Raw genomic sequence first — 20774 nt, 5'->3', positions numbered from 1 at the left:
GGATCCCTGGAGCAGAAGTGACAGCAGAGAGATGCCATCAGAAAAGGGCACACCAGTTCATACAGCTGATCCCCGGAAAATCCAGCAGCGGGTACTGCAATGGTGAGCTGAACCCTGTCACAGTCCATCACTGAATACTTTTATAACAACAGGCATCTTTTTTATACACTGTGTTCATAAAAGGAGACAAAGAAAATGAATTATTGACCAGTAACTACTTTTCATGGTATCTGGTTTACATAACTGATAACCTAAAGGCATATATTAAACAATGTATCATTAACCAAGTCACTATGACAGAAATAATCTATTTGAGTAATTCCTGACTAGCGAAAAACATCCTTCAAAAGAATATAGTCTTATAAATCAAAGAAACACCTGTCCCATATGACTTACAAGTGGTTCCTTTCTGAATATGTTTCTAAGTGCCAAGAATTTGGAGTAAAAAGGGCACAGTCTGTTATTTCATAATACACTAGATCTAGCTAAAAACCAGCTCATTAGGGTCAGCCAAAGTTCAGGGTAAAAACAGAGTGGATAATGAAGTACAGGCCTACTAGGACAAAAATGTGCACTTATCTAAAACAAAATCTTCTGACAGTGTTTAACTGGCAATTTTGGCTAACACAAAGATTCTGGTCTGGTCAAGTGTAATTCAAAAGATTAATATTTACTAACATCCCATAACCCCAGTTCAAGTCTACTGATGTTGGCCAGCTGTGGGTATTTCACTGTAATGTAGACTTACCCTGTGATATTTTCAACACAGTTCTGTAAGATCCGGACTGAGAAGAATCTGGTGGCCGAGAGGAGGTCATTGCCTTGCTGAAACTTGGGAAAGATCCATGCTTGCCTTTGAGCTACAGATCAATTCTTTTAAGGGTCTGTTTTTAGGTGTTCAGCATCTGATTTTGAAATTAATTTCACTATTCATGGAAATCATGCTGACACCAGAGCAAGCACGGTTATAGTACATGAGAGCTAGTGATGGCACAACTTTAATCAAAAATTAATTCCAGCATAAGCTGAAGACTGATTCAGTTTTCCTTGACCTGAATGTGAAATTGTCTAGAACTATGTCAAGTTGGCCTGTACGTACAAAGCTCCGTTTCTGAGAAATCACCATTTCCATGTGCAATTGGTAATAGAACAAGAGATTGGAGACCCCAGAAGAACCCCCTCCTGCAAGGGTCAGCATATTCTCCAACTTTATTCAATTTATATTCCAATGCCCTGCCTTATTACTTTATGCAGAAAATATGTGCTTTAGCACTCTGCCACACTCCTTTGATGTACTTATGAGTATTCCGAATGCAGATATGGTGCCTGATACCAAATGGAAGCATCAATATTCTCCACTAAATCGTGCATAAGCCAGCAGAAAACTGAATACAGTTCTAAATGATCAGTGAATAAAGCATTTTTTACACTTGTGTGGATTTATGTTGGATCCAATTCTCCTATATTGTAAGCATCTTATAAAGTCAGAGAATAAAGACTAGGGCTGCTTCTAAACATGCTCTCATTGTAGGTGGCACGGTAATGAGGGGCTAACATGCATGTTCAGTGCCTCATTAGCATAATGGCAGGCATGCGAATTTCAAAGTGCAGACTTTGAATGGCAGATTGAGTGTAGATGGGGGCAGCTTCAAAATAAGCACCCCACTTCAACATTTCCTTATTCTGATCTAGTTTTGTGGGAGTCTGACAGGAGGCGGCATGTGTAGAAGCTGCCAAAATGCACAAAAATCTGCTGGAGTAAGATGGAGTACCAATGGCCAAAAGCTACATACTTTACTTTTGGTACTCCTTTATCCAATGGCTAAGTACTGAGCTGCATTATAGACTCATTCATCTCACACAAAATATTTCAGGCCCACTTAAATCTACTCCTCTACTCTGATTACAGGTTCTCTGCAATATTGTTCTGCCCAGTGTTCACAAGAGAGTAATAAAGCTCATGATGAAATTGCATGATATGTCACATCTACCGTTAAAGACTTTAAATCCATCACGATTGTGTGCCCTCAGGTTGCTCATTGTGGTTAAATTTACCAGATGACATATTTATGGCAGAGGATATGTGATATGGAATTATATGGTTCACAGAGAAAGTGACAAATAATAATCTTGTCAGACTACTCTCAATGTCAACCCAAGTTTGATTTACCACAAAGGCAATGGAGCCTTTTGAACTGGTTTCATACTAGACATGGAATTCTTTCTGTGGTGGAACTTTGGTGGCTTTTCAGAAACAGACCACTATGACCACGTGAGCAACCACATGACACATAGCATTGAGTACTATGATACAGCTTCCTGGAAGTTATTGTGCCATGAAAATAAATAAGAACTCCTGCAGCTTGGCTCTACCACACCATATATACCAAATAAATAACTGTATCTATCCCTTGTTCTCCAGTGCCACATGGGATAACATACATTTCTTAGTACAAATGAAGGACAACCTAAGTCTCTAATGCTCAAGATTTTGTGAGGTATACATCTTATTAATAATCAATTAATGGTAGCCCATCAATCCAATGATGACAAATCTGTGCAGATCATCTGTTATTGGTCTCATGGGGTGCCCTCTGGTGACTGTATAAGCCAATTCTAGAGGTGCACATTTTGCCACAGATAGTGCATGGGAAGTTTGCACTCTGTGGGTTGTGCATTGCTGATGCTCTGTGACGTCGTTCACATGCCTCTTGTAGATGCCGGCAGCAGTCTTCCTCAAAGGCAATGCAGGTATTTCTGACTGTTGCACGCCCCTGTGTTCTGTCACTGGCGGCGTCCTCAAGGTCCCTAGGTTTGATACTGCTGTACTGCAAATTGGCTTTGATGGTATCCTTGTAGCGTTTCCATGAACGACCTATATGTCGCATGCCCTGGGAGAGTTCACCATACAGCAGCTGGCGAGGGATTCTGTTGGCATCCATGCAGCTGATGTGACCGGTCCAACATAGTTGTGACTTCATAGTCATCATTTCGATGCTTGTCATCTGGGCTCTCTCAAAGACCTCAAGATTGGGCACTCTGTCTTGACAGCAGATCTTCATGATGTTATTGAGGCAGCACATGTGGAATGCTTCAAGCTGCTTGATGTGACGCCTGTATAGTGTCCATGTTTCGCACCCATACAAAAGAGATGAGAGAACAGCAGCTCTGTACACAAGCAATTTTGTTCACATCCGGATGTTATGGTGGTTTAGAACTTTGACACACAGACAGCCAAGTGCCTGGCTTGCTTTGGATATTCGCACGTTGATCTCATTATCCAGTGATCCACCACTGGATATGACACTACCCAGGTATTTAAAGTATACATCTTATTATACAGTATTTAATAGGGTAGCACTACAGTGTTGGAATCCTTTTTGTTGTGTGTTGGTACAGTGCCTTGCACAAGGGGGCCCTGATGCATGACTGTGGCTTCTCGAAACTACCACATACAAAACCAAAATAAATGAATAATGCAGACATGGAGCTAGAGCAATGCAATTCTCCCTAGTCCAGGGAGTCTCAGTTTCATTTGACTTATGGCATGAATATATAATGAAGCCAACTTTCTTTGCATTCTCCAGCTGTTTGGATTGAATTATTGTTCCAGTTGTTATGAAATACAGTACAATAGACCCTCACTTTGCGCAGATTTGACTTAAGCATTTTTATATTAACATGAGGTGAATCTGGTGGGGAGCCTACTTTACTGCACACCACCTTGTCACTTACTCGCCTCCTGCTGCTGGCTGGCTCAGGGGCTCCTTAGGAGGCAGCTCCTGCCTTGTTGCTACCCGGCTCGCAATGCTGGGGATGGAGATGGGCAGGCACAGCTGGAGCTGCCTGGGGCCAAGCCACACTGCTGCTTGAGCAGCCCAGTGCTCCAATGCTTCAGCTGGAGCTGCCGCTGCCTGAGGAGCCCTGCAGCCAAGACATGCTGCAGCTGGTACTGCACAGGGCTCCAGCACCACAGCTGGAGCTGCTGCTGCCCGAGCACTCCTGGGGACATGCCATGCCGCGTGGCCGGAGGCTGGAGCAGTAGTTGCTCCATCCTCCTGCAGGGGGAGCTGGATCTGCTGGCTGCAGCAGAGGCTCCAGCCACCCACTTCCCCCAGCCAGGGGAATTCTGGGGATCCCCCAGCCCTCCTTTCCCCCCAATTTGTGCAAAAACTGATTTATGTGGCAGTTGCTCAGGACACAACCTATGCGTAAATCAAGGGTTTACTGTAAACTTGGTCATATCCGGTAGCCCCATGGAGGAGGCAGCCTAGGCGCTGTGATAACACCTGGTGCCATATGTCTGAGAATTTGGGGAGATTGAATACCAGTTAAAACAGAGTGTACTATATAGCAGAACTACCACCATTTGTTTTGGTACCTCTATTTAGAGATATACTGAAGCCTCTAGCATACTGACTGCCAAAAAACAGGCAGTTTAATTTCATACAATTGTCATCCCCTGGCTGACAATTAAACAATAAACAAAGAAAAGCTCATTAAGATTTTGGAAGCATGTTACAGCAAACAAGCTATTGAAAACCTGTCGGGCTTGTTGCTTTGGAGGCAGCTCTGAATACAGTGTTGGTCTTTATACCTTCTCTTTTGGCCCTGTTCTGATAAAATAGGCAAGTTACCCAGTGAAAAATCAGATAAAATAGGTCTCTTTCTTCAAAATGCCCAATGCTTAATTTTGCTTTTTAAAATTTGAAAAACAGATCAGTAACTGAAGAGGATTATTTGGGTTTCAGTTATTTGCAAGTACATATTGCATCCAAATCTTGCAAAAACATTGTTTCTAAAATTTAATAGCAGATTTGCAGTTACAAATTTGAGGTTAATCCTAGATTATGAAAAAACTGAAACAATTAATTACTAGAATTAAGTATTTAGAGCTGCAACACCTGACCACCCAGACATTTTCATTAGACCGAGACAGTACATTTTCAAAGGTTCATTAACGTTGAGGAAATTGATTACATTTGTCAGGTAGGCAAGTAGAAACATGCTCACTGAACTTTTGACAGAAGAGACCATAATTAGGCATATACTGGTTCTTATCAATTAAAACTCATACTAATAATATTAGCATTTATCTTTCTTCAAGGCCTTGACAAAACTGATAAAACAAAACTGTAAAAGAACATTGTTAACTTAAAATTAACACTTTTTATGATTTTTTACCTACTTACATAACTCTTAAAATGACTATAAATGACATGCACATACCTGAAGCACAACATATTCAAACAATAATGTAATTTAAATATTTTAAAACTATTGCATGAGACTCCCTCCAACAATACAAGGCAGGTCAGTGTACGCAAAACTAGGTATCATGTAAGCATCTTCCAGAGGTTTTATGCACAGCAAGGTATGGACAACCTGGTTCTCTGAACAATTACATTATATGTAGACTATCACAAAACATAAAAAGAAAGTAATCTCAAGGATGTAGGTTGTTTGATATTTTTCCACTCTCTTTGGCTAAGGAGAGGAAATCAGGCTAAAATTTCCTATGTCGATGTGTCGAAGCCAATACATTCCTTCACCTAGTTTATCACTGTGCGTCCATAAAACAAATGTGCACATTTCTTGATAAACACTTTGCCTCCCATCAAAACATACTAATAACTGTTTTTATATCTAACTCCCAAGAGGTATAGTTGTGTTGGAAGGCTTTTAGCAGTTGATACTGCTCTCTCTGGTATCTTCTGTTTTGTTTTTAAAGTTTGATCTTGATTAAATCTGTTAAAGTACAACAATTTGGACTTACAATTTATATCCTGATATGCATCCCTTAGTCTCTTTCTTTAAACAGAGAACTACTAGTAACCATAACATTTTCTCAACTCACAGATGACTAAAATTGAATGCATTAAATTACATAATGACAGGCAAATAGCACTAAGTTTAGATTTACTATAGATTGAAATAAAATAACTGTGTGTGTGTGTGTGAGAGTGAGTGTGTGAGAGAGAGAGAATAATGTAGCAGTACAACAAATTTACCACTAGATGTCAAACTATGCCTGTGACTAAAACTAAATTAAGCACTGTATGAATGTGCACACGTGTCCAAATGGCCTATAGATTCAAGAGCATTTTGTGTACTAGAATCAGAAGTAGAACCACCTATTCTCCCCTACATGGAAATAACCAAGTAAAAATGAGAATCAGTGGGGAATATACAGTATATACAGTATTACAGTTGCGTCCGCATTTTGATCCAGACAAAAATCTTTAACTTAATTTATCATTTTTCTGGCCAGTGAGGGAGAGAAACAAATTGGAAAGGCCAAATGTGGGGAAAGGCCAAATGTGGCGAAATGAGGCACTGCAGTGGTTAATTTATTTCAGGATGTCTGACATAAGCATTTCATTGCAAGTGTGACAGCAAAATGATGTCCCCCAGGACTCAATCCTGCAGGCCTTATGACGTCTGCATAATTAATCAGGGGTGAAGTGGTGGGGGGGAACCTTCTGTTCCTAAGTAATAACAGGTTTTTATGTTTCTTTATTATTCTGATGTCACAGGGTGGAAAGAGAAGATGACACTGCATATGTGACTGGTCAGTTACTACTTAATTAGGCTTCAGAGGGAATCTAGGCCCTAGAGCTGTGGTGGGCAGTGGCAGCCTGCATGTGGCCCATAAGGGTAATTTGATTGCGGGCCATGAGACACTTAACTGATATTGACATCTGACTTGCTTCTATCCCATTTGTTCTCTTCTCCTCCCTAGAAGGGGCAAGTCCAGGATCTTTTGCAAGTTTTATAAAAACACATGACTATGTTAACAGTAAGAAGTAAGATCAAAGAAATGCATCTTGCCCCCAGAAGGTGGTGAGCCTCATGATGGCCCTTAATTCCAGGAGTGTTTATTTCAGTCTGTACCCTGGTCCCCGCAAAACCTTTCTTTCATACTCTCATATTGCTGCCTCATCTAAAAAATTCTCAAGTGCTCTGAGTTGAACTTGTGTTTATGCCTGCTTATAAAATGTTGAAGAGACATTCATGTTACAACTTCTTCACTTACCTACTTTTTCAGCTAGTGAGGGGAGTGAACAGCACCCTGTGTGAACTTCTACAATTTCCCCGCCCAGGACATTAAAAAGGCCACCTTTCTATATACTTTCACTTTAATTCAATATATAACCAACACAAAAATATAATATCAAGTCCTTAAAATAATTCTATAAATATATATAACAAAAATATACAACAACTTATTTAAATGTTATAGACCAAGAGCCTGTTGATGTACAAAATCCACACTTTTTATGCTTGTTTCACGATTTGTAGAGTCCTCAGATGAGAGAATTGCTGGTCTGTAGGAGAGATTTTATGCAAGTGCTGGAATGAAGTACTGAAGGGAAACCTCCTCATGAAGCAAAATAAAGTGAACAATCCTTTTGCTCACAATATCTGTAAAAGACACACCACAAAGCCAGTTGGAAGGGTAGCACAAATACATGACCCAGTACAATTTCTATATAGAAGAGGCAGAAAATCTGTCAAGTTCAGAGGAAATGCCCATTTCAACAAAATGTAGAGGTGATCCAGTATTCTCCTCCCACCATGGTCTGAACTTGTATGAGATAGAAATATGGTGTAGGATTTTGTATCTACCTCAACATAGAAGTGCAGTGACAGTGCACATTGATAGCACATCTTATACACTTAAATACATTTAGAAAAACATATTTAAATGCTCTGGCAAGCTATCTGAGAAAAGAAAGGGTAGCTAAGATACCTATGTTATTTTCTAGAGATTTGAGAATTTTGCCAAGGGATGGGATTGGACTTTCCAATGGCACATCATTGGCTTAATTTAAATTTATTGATTAAATTTCCAGAAATGGGTTGTGATTTTCGGTGCCTATTTCCAACACTTAAAATGGTCTAGTATTGCAGAAGGTGGGTTCTCAATATGCTCTGAAAATTAGGCCCTTCTATGTCATCTCAGGCTTCCTACCTAAAACCTGAAAATGGCAGTCTGAATAAGTTTCTCTTCAAGTCATATTCACTGAACTTACTGCACAAGGCTTTGGTCGGATTTACTTGTTGCCCAGCAAGCAGTTGTAGGAGTTTTCTAATGTCAATGCGTGCCTCAGCCATGCTTTCCGGATCTCTGTCTTCAGTAGAATTTTGTGACTCATCCTCTGATACTAAAATGATATAAAAGAGGACTTTGTATCAAAAGTACACACACAAGATGATTATCAGTTCTAGGCAATATGCACTATTGTATATGTATTTGTTTGTTTTTGTTTTTTTTACAAGTAGGGAAAAAATTCCTTGTCTCTTACAAAATTAATAACCACAATCTTTGAACAAATTTACTAGCGTGCTTGGTTATTACCTTCAAAATGATTCACCAATTTATTAAACTCAAATGCTCAAAAAATTGAAACCATTAAAAAAAGTAACCTACATTATTTTATTTGAATTTAACATCTGTTGACCATATGTTAATTGTTACAGCATTCTCAAGAGTGAGTTTCCCAAGGTATTAACCAGATCAGGCCCTAGAGTTAGGTTTAACAGTACCAAAACCAATGCAATAAGGTAAAATAGACAACTGGATAGTACAAAGAGGGAGACTTACCCCATGGAGGATTTCCAAGACCTTTAAAATGGGTTGTAACAGACACTAAGTCGGTTTCTATTTTCAAATTCATTTCTCCATTTAGATTTGCTTCAAGCACCTACAAGTAAGTAAATCATTTGTCAATCATATCTCCCTCTGAAAACAATTTAGTTTTATGTAAATGTACAACTTACACAATTTACACCAGCCTACCTCAAAAGCACCAAGACCAATATAAGCACATCACTCTGATAATACAGGTATAAGGTCTCTCATCTGGCACCTTCAGGACCTGACTGATGCCGGCTGAGAGAATTTACAGGACCACAAGAAGTCAATATTATCTAGCAGCATTACCAACACTTTCACTGCTTACTAGACTCTTAGAAGACATTTAGACATAAATTAGAGCTACATAAGAGACCACTGAGGACTGGTGGTTGCAAATAAACTTTATAGGACCACAGGAAATTTGGCCACACCACTGATAAATGGTCGCCCAGCTAACTAAAACCAAGCTGGACTACAGATGTTGCTAGATGAAAGAGTTCTGAATTAGAGAGGTTCAACCTGTACTACACTCTCTACCAACTCTCTCCTTGCTTCCGAAATGAGTTCAAACCCAACTATGCAATGCCAGGTCTGAAACCTTACAGGCATTTTAGTGTACCACTTTATGGAACAGCTATACTTGAAAAGGATAATGCAACAGGACATAAATAATGTAAAACTCCTTAGCAGGAATAATCAGACATATCTCAAGCTTGACTACATCATCTGACCATATAGAATGGGTAAACTTTTCAAAAAGTGCCTATATGGTTTAGGACCTTAAATATCCTTTTCAAAAGTTACTTGTGTCCTGAGAAGCCAGAGTCCCAGAGACTTTCAGTGAGGCATAATCCAAGATCCCAAGACCGATTTTTGAAAATGTACCTTCAGTGCTTTAAAAAACTTTCATATAGATTTGTTTTTTTAAGGTTGCAACCCATAAGTATCTTTCCCATGATTAACATCTGATGGGGATTAGAGAGGAGACGAGCTGGTATTGTGCAGTGGCAGAGAATTCGGTCACTCCCCAGTATTTTAAAGAGCTCTTCACAGCTGTGCTTGGCTCCTTGATACCAACTTAGAAAAATGAAAGAGAGAGAGGTGGATGCAAGCCAGTTGCAAATGAAATGATCCCTATCCTGCAGTGGTTCTCACCCTTTCCAGGTGACTGTAACCCTTTCAGGGGTCTGATATGGCTTGAGTGACCCCAACTTTCACCCTTCTTAAAAACTACTTAAAAATCGGACCTAAAAATACAAAAAGTGCCACAGCATGCTAGTACTGAAAAACTGCTTACTTTCCCATTTGGAATATAAATATTGTTCTTGTATTTCAGTGTATAGCAGTGGTTCTCAATCCTTTCAGACTCCTGTGCTCCATTCAGGAATGTGATTTGTCCTGCATGCTCCCAGTTTCAACTCACTTAAAAATTACTTGCTCACAAAATCAGACATAAAAATACAAAAGTGTCACAGCACATTGTTACTGAAAACATGCTGACTTACTCTAAAATTGAAACTTTGATCAACTGGAATATAAATATTGTATTTAAATCTCACTTGTGAACTTTGAAGCCCACTGTCTGGGGACAAAGTATGTAACTTATCTTTGTGGGTCCCCTGTGACATGGAACCCCTGGTAATTAACCTACCTGCCACATCCTAATGCCATCCCCGCACTTGTGAGTCTCCCCACCCCACCAATTCATCCTCCAACTCCAGTTTGAGAAACACTGATCTAGAGGAGTTGATACATCCCCTGGAAGATCTCTGTATACCCCCACAGGTACAGGTATCCCTGGTTGAGAACTTTACTGCACACACAAGAACTGAACTGACACACTGAAATGCATGGAAGTGTTGCCATTTACTCTAATGTGGGTATTATCTGGGCCAGAGTTGTTAATATAATGTGAAGCCTTTGGGATAAAAGCTGTCAGATGACTGCAATTTGTACCTTTGGAAACAAGAAATCCTGTGGCACCTTATAGACTAACAGATATTTTGGAGCATAAGCTTTTGTGGGCAAAGACCCGCTTTGTCAGATGACATCAGATGACAAAGCGGGTCTTTGCACACAAAAGCTTATGCTCCAAAATATCTGTTAGTCTTTTAGGTGCCACAGGACTTCTTGTTGTTTTTGAAGATACAGACTAACTCGGCTACCTCTCTGATACCTTTGGTAAGCTTATGAAAAATTTACATCTTTCAATGGACCCTTTTCTCAATGTTGATCACACTTTTATGGACAAAGCAAATATAAGCTCACCCAAGAGAGCTGTAAAGACTGTAACTCTAGATATTATCCTTTTAAAAGGGAAAGACTACATGAGAACACTTTTTACAAAGATGATTTTTGTGTCTACATATCACCTGAATGACTGAAGTGCTGAGCTGCTACCTCTGCAATCAAAATAATTCTTTTTTATCACACAGAAATAAAAATTTACGGTAATGCAAACTCTGCTAGTAATAGTGTTTCTAAAGTAACTTTGCAATTGTAGAGCACTTTCCCTTCGGAAGATTTCAAAGTAGTTTAAAAACAAACAACAATTAAGGCAAACAACAATCCTAAATGGAAAGTAATGGATATAATAGGATCTTTCTATCCAAAACCGATAAGCCGCTGTCCCTAGTATGGAACATGACAGCCATTAAACAGAGCTCAGCAATGCTAGCCAATCATTTTGGACAAGAAGCAAAGATTTCAATGCTGCTAAGAGAACACAGGTTGAACTGTAAACACTAGACCCCCCAATTCCAGAACACAGACATATCCTCAGCTTTGTTTCAATGAATATTCCCATTGAAATCAATGGGAATGCAAACATTCATACGTTTAAGCATACACATCTGTATTTGAAGGATGAGGGACTCAGGTTGTTGTATGATCAATAAGACAGTATAACCTGTACACTCTTACAATCCAAGTAGGAACTCATTTTACATCTCGGTTGAGAGACAGCAGCTGTGGCATCACAATTCTCTTTAACATCACACTGGTGCAATTGTTCCATGCTGATACAGAAGGGAGAGCACCACCTACTATGAAGCACAATGTATACTTTTTGGCTTTGTAAAATAACAGTAACACTGAATCCCATCACTTTTTGCAGCATTTGGATGTTCTTTGAAGATTTCCCACAGAAGAAATAACCTAGCCCAAGCATGCTAACAAGGGACAACTACAGAAAGCGAGAAGAAAATATTCTATGTAATGAATGCAAACGGTCCCATTTACAAGACATCAGGAGAGATTTTATCACTTACAATATAATTGCTGAGATTTTTCATTCTTTCTACAACACTCTTCATGGTCTTCAGCACTGGTAGGTAAATACTGACCTACAAAATTCACATCAACTGCATTTAAAAATAAAATACACTGCAATGTGATATGCTGTTTCCCAAGTTAATAGGCCTAGGTGGAATACTTGGTCTTCCTTTACTTCTGTATTTATTTTAGACGGAACCCCAATGTCTATCAAATGCTTATTCAGCAAGGGCTGCACAACAGAATGAAATAAGCTAGTGCACTACCAAGAAACAGACAATCTCCCTTACCTGATCACACCACTGGTTCATTCAGACTAGCATGCTGCCCCTCTGGCAGTTGACAAAACTTTAGAAGGAGCAGTAATTATGTACACTTCCCCTCCCCTACGTCTCTAATCTATGTCAAGTGCCAACAGCAGGTCTCATACAAATAATTTTGCAAAATATGTATCAGAATTACTGTTCTTCAGTGATAAGCATTCCTGGGAACTTGTGAGGGTATGGCTTTGTTACCAAAACAAATATCTAGAGAAACATCTAGGGGAAAAAACTGCATCCAGTAAACTCAAAGTAACTTCAGTATTCAGAAGAATTTCACTAGTGAAACAGACAACAATTTATCCCAGTTATTTCCAAGCTACATGAATTCAAAACTCTTCTTGTTCATGAAAGGTTTTGAACATCTAGTGTACAACGTTCCCTCCAATTTTTTCCATCCATGGTTGGAATAAATTTTGTTATGTGCACCAAGGCATGTGTGGATGTGCACCACCAATAGAAACACATGCTCCCCACTGTGGGCACTCTGATAATTAGCTGGATGGTGCCTGAATCTCTCCTGGGTGGCAGCCCACCCACTCAACTTCCAGGGAACACAGCTAGCACAGGAAACAGAGTAAGCAGACAGAAACCAGTTTAAACTACAAATAAAACTTGTTCTCTTTAGAACATGGTCTTTTTCTTACATTTCTATAGATTTCATGACAAAAGGGTCTATACCTTATGAGAATGTAGTTATAGAAAATGGTGTACCAGGTGAACAACCTGGGGTGATAGTAGCTCTGTGAAAAGTTATGTAGCGTCTTGTACCTCAAAAAAGAAACATCTGCGATGACATCTGAGAGTTACACATAATGATAATAATTGGGCTACCTTTCAAGATGGGCTTTTTAAAAAAAGTTTAACAACATACGCAGATTATAGCATTTCACCCCAATCCCGTGTATTCAATAGTGACTTAAAAACAGTTGCTTACATCAAAGTCTGGTACACTGGGCTCTCGGAAATCATGCCACAGTCTTCTGGGAATAACTCCCACTGGAATATCATGTGTCACAATGCGACTACTGCTTGATAATGATGGCTTGAGAGAGAAAAATCAAGTTCTTGTGGTTAAGGAACAAGATTAATGATCAGGGAGATCAGGTTTCTAATGATGGCTCTAACAGATACTTGTAACATGCCCTGGTCAAAACATTTAAGCTTTCTGTTTCAGAAAATGGGCATAATTATACTTCCCTTCCTGACGAGGATTTTGCAAAGCTAAGTTCATTAATGTCTGTTAAACCACTCAGGATCTGCTAATGAACACTCTTACAGAAACACAATGTAAATATTAAAATCCTGAATGGGGCAGATCTAAATTAAAAGAAAAAAAAACCAACCTAACAACAGTTTTGCCCTTTTACTTTATGTAACCTACCGATATCCATGGGAATGCATGAGGTATAAATCAGGGTAAAACCTGGCCCAATGGATGGAGGAAGAAGAATGGAAGCACACAACAAGGTAAAGGTAAACAAGATATAACTCATTCTGTAATATTTTATTAGCCCTTTCCCTGCCTGGTGAGTATCACCCACATTATGCTAGATGGTTTCCAAGCATAAAAGAAGACACGGTCCCACCAATATAGTTAAATTAGGTTCTTACCCTAGCAGCATTTAAGACTATTCCAGGAAAGTAATAACTGTAAAAGGAGCTATAAGATTTAGAGAACAGCACATTGTTTACTACACTGCCCCCAATGCCATTTAAAAAGCATTCCTGCTCTTACCAGCTCCACAGCTACTGTGAGACAAGGGCAGTGCTTGTTAGTCAACTTGATTTTTACTGTCTTGGCGTTCTGGGCTGTTTTTAAAGCTCTTGATATATTTTCAGGTGTCAGCTCCAAATAAATTTCATTATGTTCTGCTGCTACCCCTTCCATCTGGAATTCATCAAAGAAGTTCCCCTAAAAAAAAAAAAAAAAACAAAAACAGAAAACCAGAGCGGGAGAGGGATGATCAGAAAAAACTGCTTATATTTAAATATGGTAACTCACAATAAAGAGAATTAAAGTATTGTAACATATATGCAGAATTGAACATCTATAAATTGAAACTTTGCACTGCTCTGGGTGTTCAATTTGTTACAAAACAGACTACAGGAATAAGGGTCCCCATGGCAAAACCATTACTTAACCTGTTAACTTCAGTCCCTAACATGCCACCTCCCATTGAACACGAAGTTAAAACATCACTAATAGTGGCACTACACACAAAATCTGAGCCCAAACATATGTGAAACAAAAGAATTCAGCCATGTGAGGACACGTTAAGAGCCTAAGGAAGGACACAATGGGTTAGACCAACAATACATGTAGCTCTGTATCCTGCTTACAGCGGCCAGGTTACAGAGGCTTCAGTGTGAATAAACAGAACAGGTCCATTCAGTTCCAGACTCTGGCACTAGAAGTCTTGGGGACACCCCAGAGCATGTGGTTGTCTCTCCGTTAATAGCAATTGGCAAATCTAATCCCCATCAACTAATCAAACACATTTTTGAACCCAGTTCCATTTTAGGCCTTCACAAAATCCCAGTGCAGAGTTTCAAGTTTCCTATGCAGAGTGTGAAAAAGAACTTCCTTAGGTCTGTTTTAAAACTGCTGCCTATTAATTTATTTAATTGATTTCTGGTTCTTCTCTTACGTAAAGGGGTAAATAATACTTCCTTTTTCACTCTATCTACATCATTCACGATTTTTTAAACCTCCCTCTTTATCCACCTTTAGTCATCTCTTTTCTAAACTGAACATTCGTAGTCTATTTAATCTCTCCTCCTAGAGAAGCTGTTCCATATTCCTATTAATTTCTGTTGCCTTTCTCCGTACTTTTTCCAATTCTTAGGTATCTTTTTAAGTTTGGGTAACCAGAGCTGCATGCAGTATTCAAGACGTGGGCATTCTGTGGACATATATAGTGGTGATATGATGTTTTCTCTCTTCCTTATCTATCCCTTTCCTAATGCTTCCTCACAGTCTGCTTTTTTGACTGCTGATGAAATACATTCCTGCAGAAGTCTATACATTACTATAGCCCTTCTGACATCTTAGAACCATCACCTTAATTCAAAGACAATGAGAGCTATTTCACATATAGTTAATTACGCAGTATCAACCTATTTCTTGAGCACATACCTGACTTAACTCACACCACATGCTGACCCCTCCATTTGCCACTTTATCAGTTAGGATGAAGTAAAGTTTGTCCACTGTAAGGCGCAGAGTGCATGTCTTGGCTAGTTTGGCAATTGTAGTAATCACGCCTATGGGATGAAGTTTCATTAAATGGCTTCCTAAAACTTTTAGAACAGGACAAAAAAAGATGTGCTTGAAAGAATATTATTAAAATAAAACAATGGAAAGTGGCAACCCATGGCCTCCTTATTTCGCTACACTCTGTTTTGATCTCCCCGGTCCCCTTCCGCACCCCTTTATTTTGTTTTAAGAGACAAGGTAGCTGAGGCAAAATCTTTTTTTAAGCAATTTCTGTTGGTGAGAAACAAGCTTTTGAGTGACACGAGATGTGTGTTTCTAAAGCTCGTCTCTCTCATCAATAGAAGTTGGTCCTATAAAAGATATTGCCTCACACACCTATCTCCAATGTGCTGTTATCTAAATTCTAAAAAATCTGGGCCTTTTTTGGTCTGGTTATTTCTCTGCAGGAGGCCCATTTGTTTAGGGTTCATAGGTTCTATTATTACCACGAACAGTAAACAAATACACAAACAAAAATGGAGCATTACAAAGAAAATGGTTGGAACACAGGAAGAAGCCACAGATTAATGGTTGTCTAATGTGATAGCTTACTGGCAAAAGAGAGTAAACATCGTGGAATATGGCAATCTTCTGCTCCCTCCCCACCTCACAAATCCCCAGAATTTGTCACTGACATGGTTTAGCTTTGGAGCATCCTACTTAGCGTACAATTTAAAAACTGCTAATGTGAAATTAAAAGGAATACTAAAACAGGGTTGAAAATGTTTGTGTACTGCACGCTGTAAATCTGTGTGAACCACACCACAATGCAAAAAAGAATATATTGATTTTCAGGGAAACATTTTTACTAAAAGGGAAAATCTCTGAAATTTGTCCCAGATATTATTTAGTTGGGGGCATTTCAAATTATCTGGCTGCACCTACAAAAGGAAACGAAAGAAATGTAGTGCATTCTCAGACATGTTTAAGAACTGACCTGGTCATACTCTCCAGAGATACACTGTATAATAAAATATATTAGGCCTTTAAGTTGACATGTAACATTGCAACATGCCCTGGAAATATCCCAGATGGACAGATATTGCCAGATCTACTATTGAGTTTTTCTGAAAATTTGAGCAAGATGTTGCATTCCTGTGCCTCAGTTTTCTCATTTGTTAAATGAAGACAATGCCATCTTTCTTAGCAATGGCTTTTGGGCATACAATTTTCTACACAAGGACCAAATATTATACTGATCTGTCAGCAGGCTTAGAAACCAGGTTAATTGCTTTGTATTGGGGTGGTGAACCTATGGCGTGTTGACCAGACCTGGTCTGCTGTTTGCCTGAGTGTGGCCCATGAGGCTCAGCTCACCCCCTTGCAGCAGGGAGCCCATGCTGGGGGTGAGGGAGTTAGGGGCACAAAGCCATGTGCGCCCCTCTGGAGATGCACAAGGTAAGCACCCCCATCACTTTCACAAAACCCCTCCTTCCAAGATTGTCATCCCCACCCTGCTCTTGCCCCCCTCCTGCCCATAACATCCACCCACTCTTGCACCCCGTTTCTGCCCATACCCCCTACACCCCAACTTGCTCCTGCACCCCCTACCTGTATCCTCTAATCCCAACCTGCTCCTGCACCCCTCTCCTGCCCATACTCCCTACCCCCCAACCTGCTCTTGCACCTCCCTCCTGCCCATACCCCCTATCCCCCAATCTGTTCTTGCACCTCCCTCCTGCTCATATCCTCAAACCCCAACCTGCTCCTGCACCCTCCTCCCCTCTAGACTCTGCGCCACCTGCCCACTCCCCGGCATCCCCCACCCTGCCAACGAACGCCTCTTTTTGGCCCCTCTCCAGGGCCTAGGGGGCCCCACAAAACCTACTAGTCCCACGACCCCAAAAAGAGTTAATGTGGTCTGGGGGAAGCCCTAAACCTGGGCCCCGCCTCCCCTTTCACGGGGGCTGGGGCACCAGGGGAGTGAGGGGTCTCAGTGGGGCCGGGGGTGCTTGGAAAGCAGCGCTGAGTTCCTCGCCTCCGGCGGGTCACGCCGTGGTGGTGCTGCGCTCTCGGGGGCTCGCGGCAAATCTCGGCCAGCTTTTAAAAGGCAGGGGGCACCAGAGCTTGCCAGCTCCATTCCCCCAGCCCTGCTCGCCCCCAAGCTCCCGTCAGCCCAGGACCCCTCTCCCCCGGCCGGGCCCTGCTCAGCCCAGCCCGCTCACGGGTGAAGTGGTTCAGGCAGGCGATGTCGACGATCTTGGCTCGGAAGCGCATGGCAGCACCCGCGCAGGCTGGAGCAGAAAACAAACCCGCCCAGAGCAGCCCAGTTCCGCTTCCCTTCTCCCCTCCCTCTCCTGCGCTGCTCCACCTCTCGGGGCCCCCCCGTGACAAAGGGCCTGATTCTCCCCTCGCAATGGGGTCACGCCGGCGTTACTCCGGGAGGGCGGACCGGGGAGGTGAGCTGGGGGAAAAGCGGTGCCCGCGGCCAACAACAAGAGAGGGGCTGTTTCAGATCACAGACCCACTCCCAATGCACTCCGCTACTGCATGTGCAAAGGTGGTGGTAATGGTTATGTTCCTTTTAAAAACAATCACGAGTTAAAGGAGGGAGGGGAAATTTGGTACCAAATATTAACAGAACAAAACAAAAAAATCCACCCCCATAAAAAGGTAGGCGTTGAACAAAAAGCCACAGTATTAGAAATGGTACAAAAGAAGGGAAATAAAAAGTGAAACTAGGTTACAATTAAAGGTGGGGTTAGATTTGTGCTTGACTCTCCGCTCTGTTATATTACACCAATTATTTACGTTGGTGTAAACTAATGTTGCCATGTAGAGGACTCAGGCTTAAATAAAGATTAGGAAACAGTGAAAAGAAGCAGAGGAGAAAAGGGTACGGCGATTGGATATTTGTAAAGAAGTTTGGCAAGCACTTGCCGTGTGGAAAAGCTAATGATGTAATGCGAACGCTAGATGGGGCTGGGGAGTTCACCCTTGGTTATAGCATGAGGGGATGTACAAGTCTATTCGTACTAATAAAAACCAAGCTTTAGAGTACAAAAGACATTTATGCTGAGCTGGTCTTGGTACACGGTGGTTCCTATATGGAATCAGTGCTTAAAACCATAGGATCCAAGATGCTGTTATTATGTATTTGTATTCATAGCAGACAGGAATCATAGTCAGGGGCAAGGATCCCACCATGTTTGGTGTTTGCACAAACACAGAACAATAAATCAGTCCTTATGTCGAAGAGCATGCAAGGGTCCTGTGCCCTCTTTCTCCCTATAACTATCTGGGCAGATGGGTTAGAGTGAGAAGAGCAACTGAAGTAACTAAAATTAATTAATTAAATAAATAAAGGAAAAATCTCTTACCCTGTGCGACTGGGAGGAGGAAGGAGGCTCTTCTCATGGAAAGCAACAGTGGGTGTAGTGGAGGGAATAGGTTACCTTCCATCAGAGAACCGCTGAGGGTGAAACTAGAGGTGACTGTAAATAGATTACAGCTCTCATTCCCCCTAGCGACTAGAAGGGAATAGCCTAAACAGGCAAATACTCATTGGAATGGCAATGCAAGGTACCTTGGCATCCATCTGGACTCCTAATAAAAGCAGTGGGTTGTTACACAATAAACTAGCAACAATAACAAGTGCATGAATTTTCCAGTGGTAGGATCTACAAGGAGGATAATTAATCAATCCACCTTGTGTGAAAAATTCATGTGTCAATTTTTTTAGGGTTACCATATTTGAACTTTCAAAAAAAAAGAGGACATCCCTGAGTGTATTTGCATCTACCAATTCACATTGTATTGATGTGTAATTGTACACATAGTACATTAATACATGAGTTGGTAGATATTGATGCAGATACACCTCCTCTCAGGAGTTTCCTCTTATTTGTAAGTTCACATATGGTAATCCTAGTTTACATCATATATTAGAGGAGGCGGGCCAGGAGGCAAAATGGAGAACACTTGACAGAAATGACAATGAGTTGCATTCTTGCATTTAAATTACTTGGGCAAAAATTTCTTAGAACACATTCAGATGGTTCTGTTATAAACAAAAGCATATCAGGCCAAATCCAGGCTTCAACCCTGAGACTTCTCTGGAGTCTGCACTCACATAGTATACTAATCAGATCCCAAGCATCTCCCTCAGCAGCTGACAAGGATCGGTTTGCCACCAAAGCCCACTCTTGGGAGGCAGAATGCATGTTTCCCCCTACTGCATTACCATAAAAGATAGTGAATGATACCACTAAAATAGGTGTTGTATAACAACTGCAATAGATGTCCCTGATGAGTTGTCTTCTCCCCATATGACTGAGTTAACGGGACTGCAAAGGGACTGGGTACCCTGAAGAGACAAGCTAGTTCCCATTTCTAAAAATAGAACTGTCAGTCAGGCAGACAGGAACAAAGCTCAAGATTCCTCTTCACCCCAAAATAATTGAGCAGTTCTAAATTGTCACATAGGTGCAGGGCCTCAGGGGCTTTTGCAGGATAAATCAAGAGCAAAAAGTGAGATTCAAGTCTGCTTTCCACATAGCCTGTAACTTGTGCTGCATGGAAGTCCTCTGATCAGAACTGATTTTCTCTTCATTCTTTGTTCTTACATTCTTTTTTAAACAGAATGTTGCATTTGTATGTAGTAGTATCTTCCAGTACCACTGTTTCTTTTTTATGATTTATCTTTTTAAAGTCTGTTAATATTTTAATGATTGGTCCAAGTTTGTTAAATTAAGTTCATTTTCATGTTCTGTTCTATTTGGTTAATGCTGCTTACAGTGGTTTAGAATTGTATTTCTGCATGTTAAATATGAAAAATGAAAACAACTAAACAAAAGAAATGATAAACGGGTTAAAACGCATGCAGAACTAACATCTGCTTATTTTGCTTTGCTTTTATGTCAGCTGTATTTTTCACAACCTCCAAACTATTCTTAGTAAAACAAGCTACAAGTAAATACTTCTCCGGACTCAGAGTGGAAAAACCCACAGGGCCTAATAACTGAAACACAAGGGGAGCAATTCCCTGATGTGTTCACTTTGCTCAGCTTGAAGTACATATGAAATGAAGACTTATGCACCATGCATAAAGTGCTTGTCACTTTACAAGATGGGGGTACAGTGATCTGAAAAAATTGCAGATGCTGTTTGTTTGCCATGGAAGCAAAGTTTGCTAACCATGGAATCTGGTTTCTCAAAGAGAGAGAAAAATGCAATGCCATGCATTCAAGCAAATTTTCTATACCTAACAATGCAGCTAGCACAATGTAATTTCATGGTCATCGGCTGAATTTTAGATAACTATCAGAGATTTTGAGAAACA

The 20774-nt window shown here is 40.5% G+C and overlaps 1 protein-coding gene across 3 annotated transcripts; it reads right to left on the bottom strand.

The window, feature by feature from the left end:
- Positions 1–4110: 4110 nt before the first annotated feature.
- Positions 4111–17743, bottom strand: HUS1 (HUS1 checkpoint clamp component). Of its 3 annotated transcripts, none has more exons than XM_074988029.1 (8): positions 17659–17743; positions 15374–15501; positions 13973–14149; positions 13172–13279; positions 11911–11985; positions 8609–8708; positions 8037–8168; positions 4113–7425 (listed from the first exon to the last, which is right to left on the bottom strand). In XM_074988029.1, the coding sequence occupies exons 1-8, from the start codon at positions 17708–17710 to the stop codon at positions 7343–7345; spliced, it is 855 nt and encodes a 284-aa protein (XP_074844130.1). In that variant the 5' UTR covers positions 17711–17743; the 3' UTR covers positions 4113–7342. The 3 variants fall into 3 exon arrangements, with proteins under 3 accessions (XP_074844131.1, XP_074844130.1, XP_074844133.1); XM_074988032.1 differs by lacking the exon at positions 17659–17743 and adding an exon at positions 16431–16923; XM_074988030.1 differs by lacking the exon at positions 11911–11985 and having other exon boundaries at positions 4111–7425.
- Positions 17744–20774: the final 3031 nt, after the last annotated feature.

The sequence above is a fragment of the Carettochelys insculpta genome, chromosome 2 (assembly GCF_033958435.1).
Source record: "Carettochelys insculpta isolate YL-2023 chromosome 2, ASM3395843v1, whole genome shotgun sequence".
Classification (NCBI taxonomy): Eukaryota; Metazoa; Chordata; order Testudines; family Carettochelyidae; genus Carettochelys; species Carettochelys insculpta.
The sequence above is the reverse complement of the archived record's forward strand: the minus strand, read 5'-3'. Positions and strand labels throughout refer to the sequence as shown.

Coding starts and splice junctions, on each gene's coding strand:
- HUS1 (XM_074988029.1), bottom strand. CDS start 17,710: ATGCGCTTCCGAGCCAAGATCGTCGACATCGCCTGCCTGAACCACTTC. Junction 14,150..15,373: donor TGTGGTGTGAGTTAAGTCAG/GTATGTGCTCAA, acceptor TTTTTTTTTTAG/GGGAACTTCTTTGATGAATT. Junction 8,169..8,608: donor TCTTGGAAATCCTCCATGGG/GTAAGTCTCCCT, acceptor ATATCATTTTAG/TATCAGAGGATGAGTCACAA.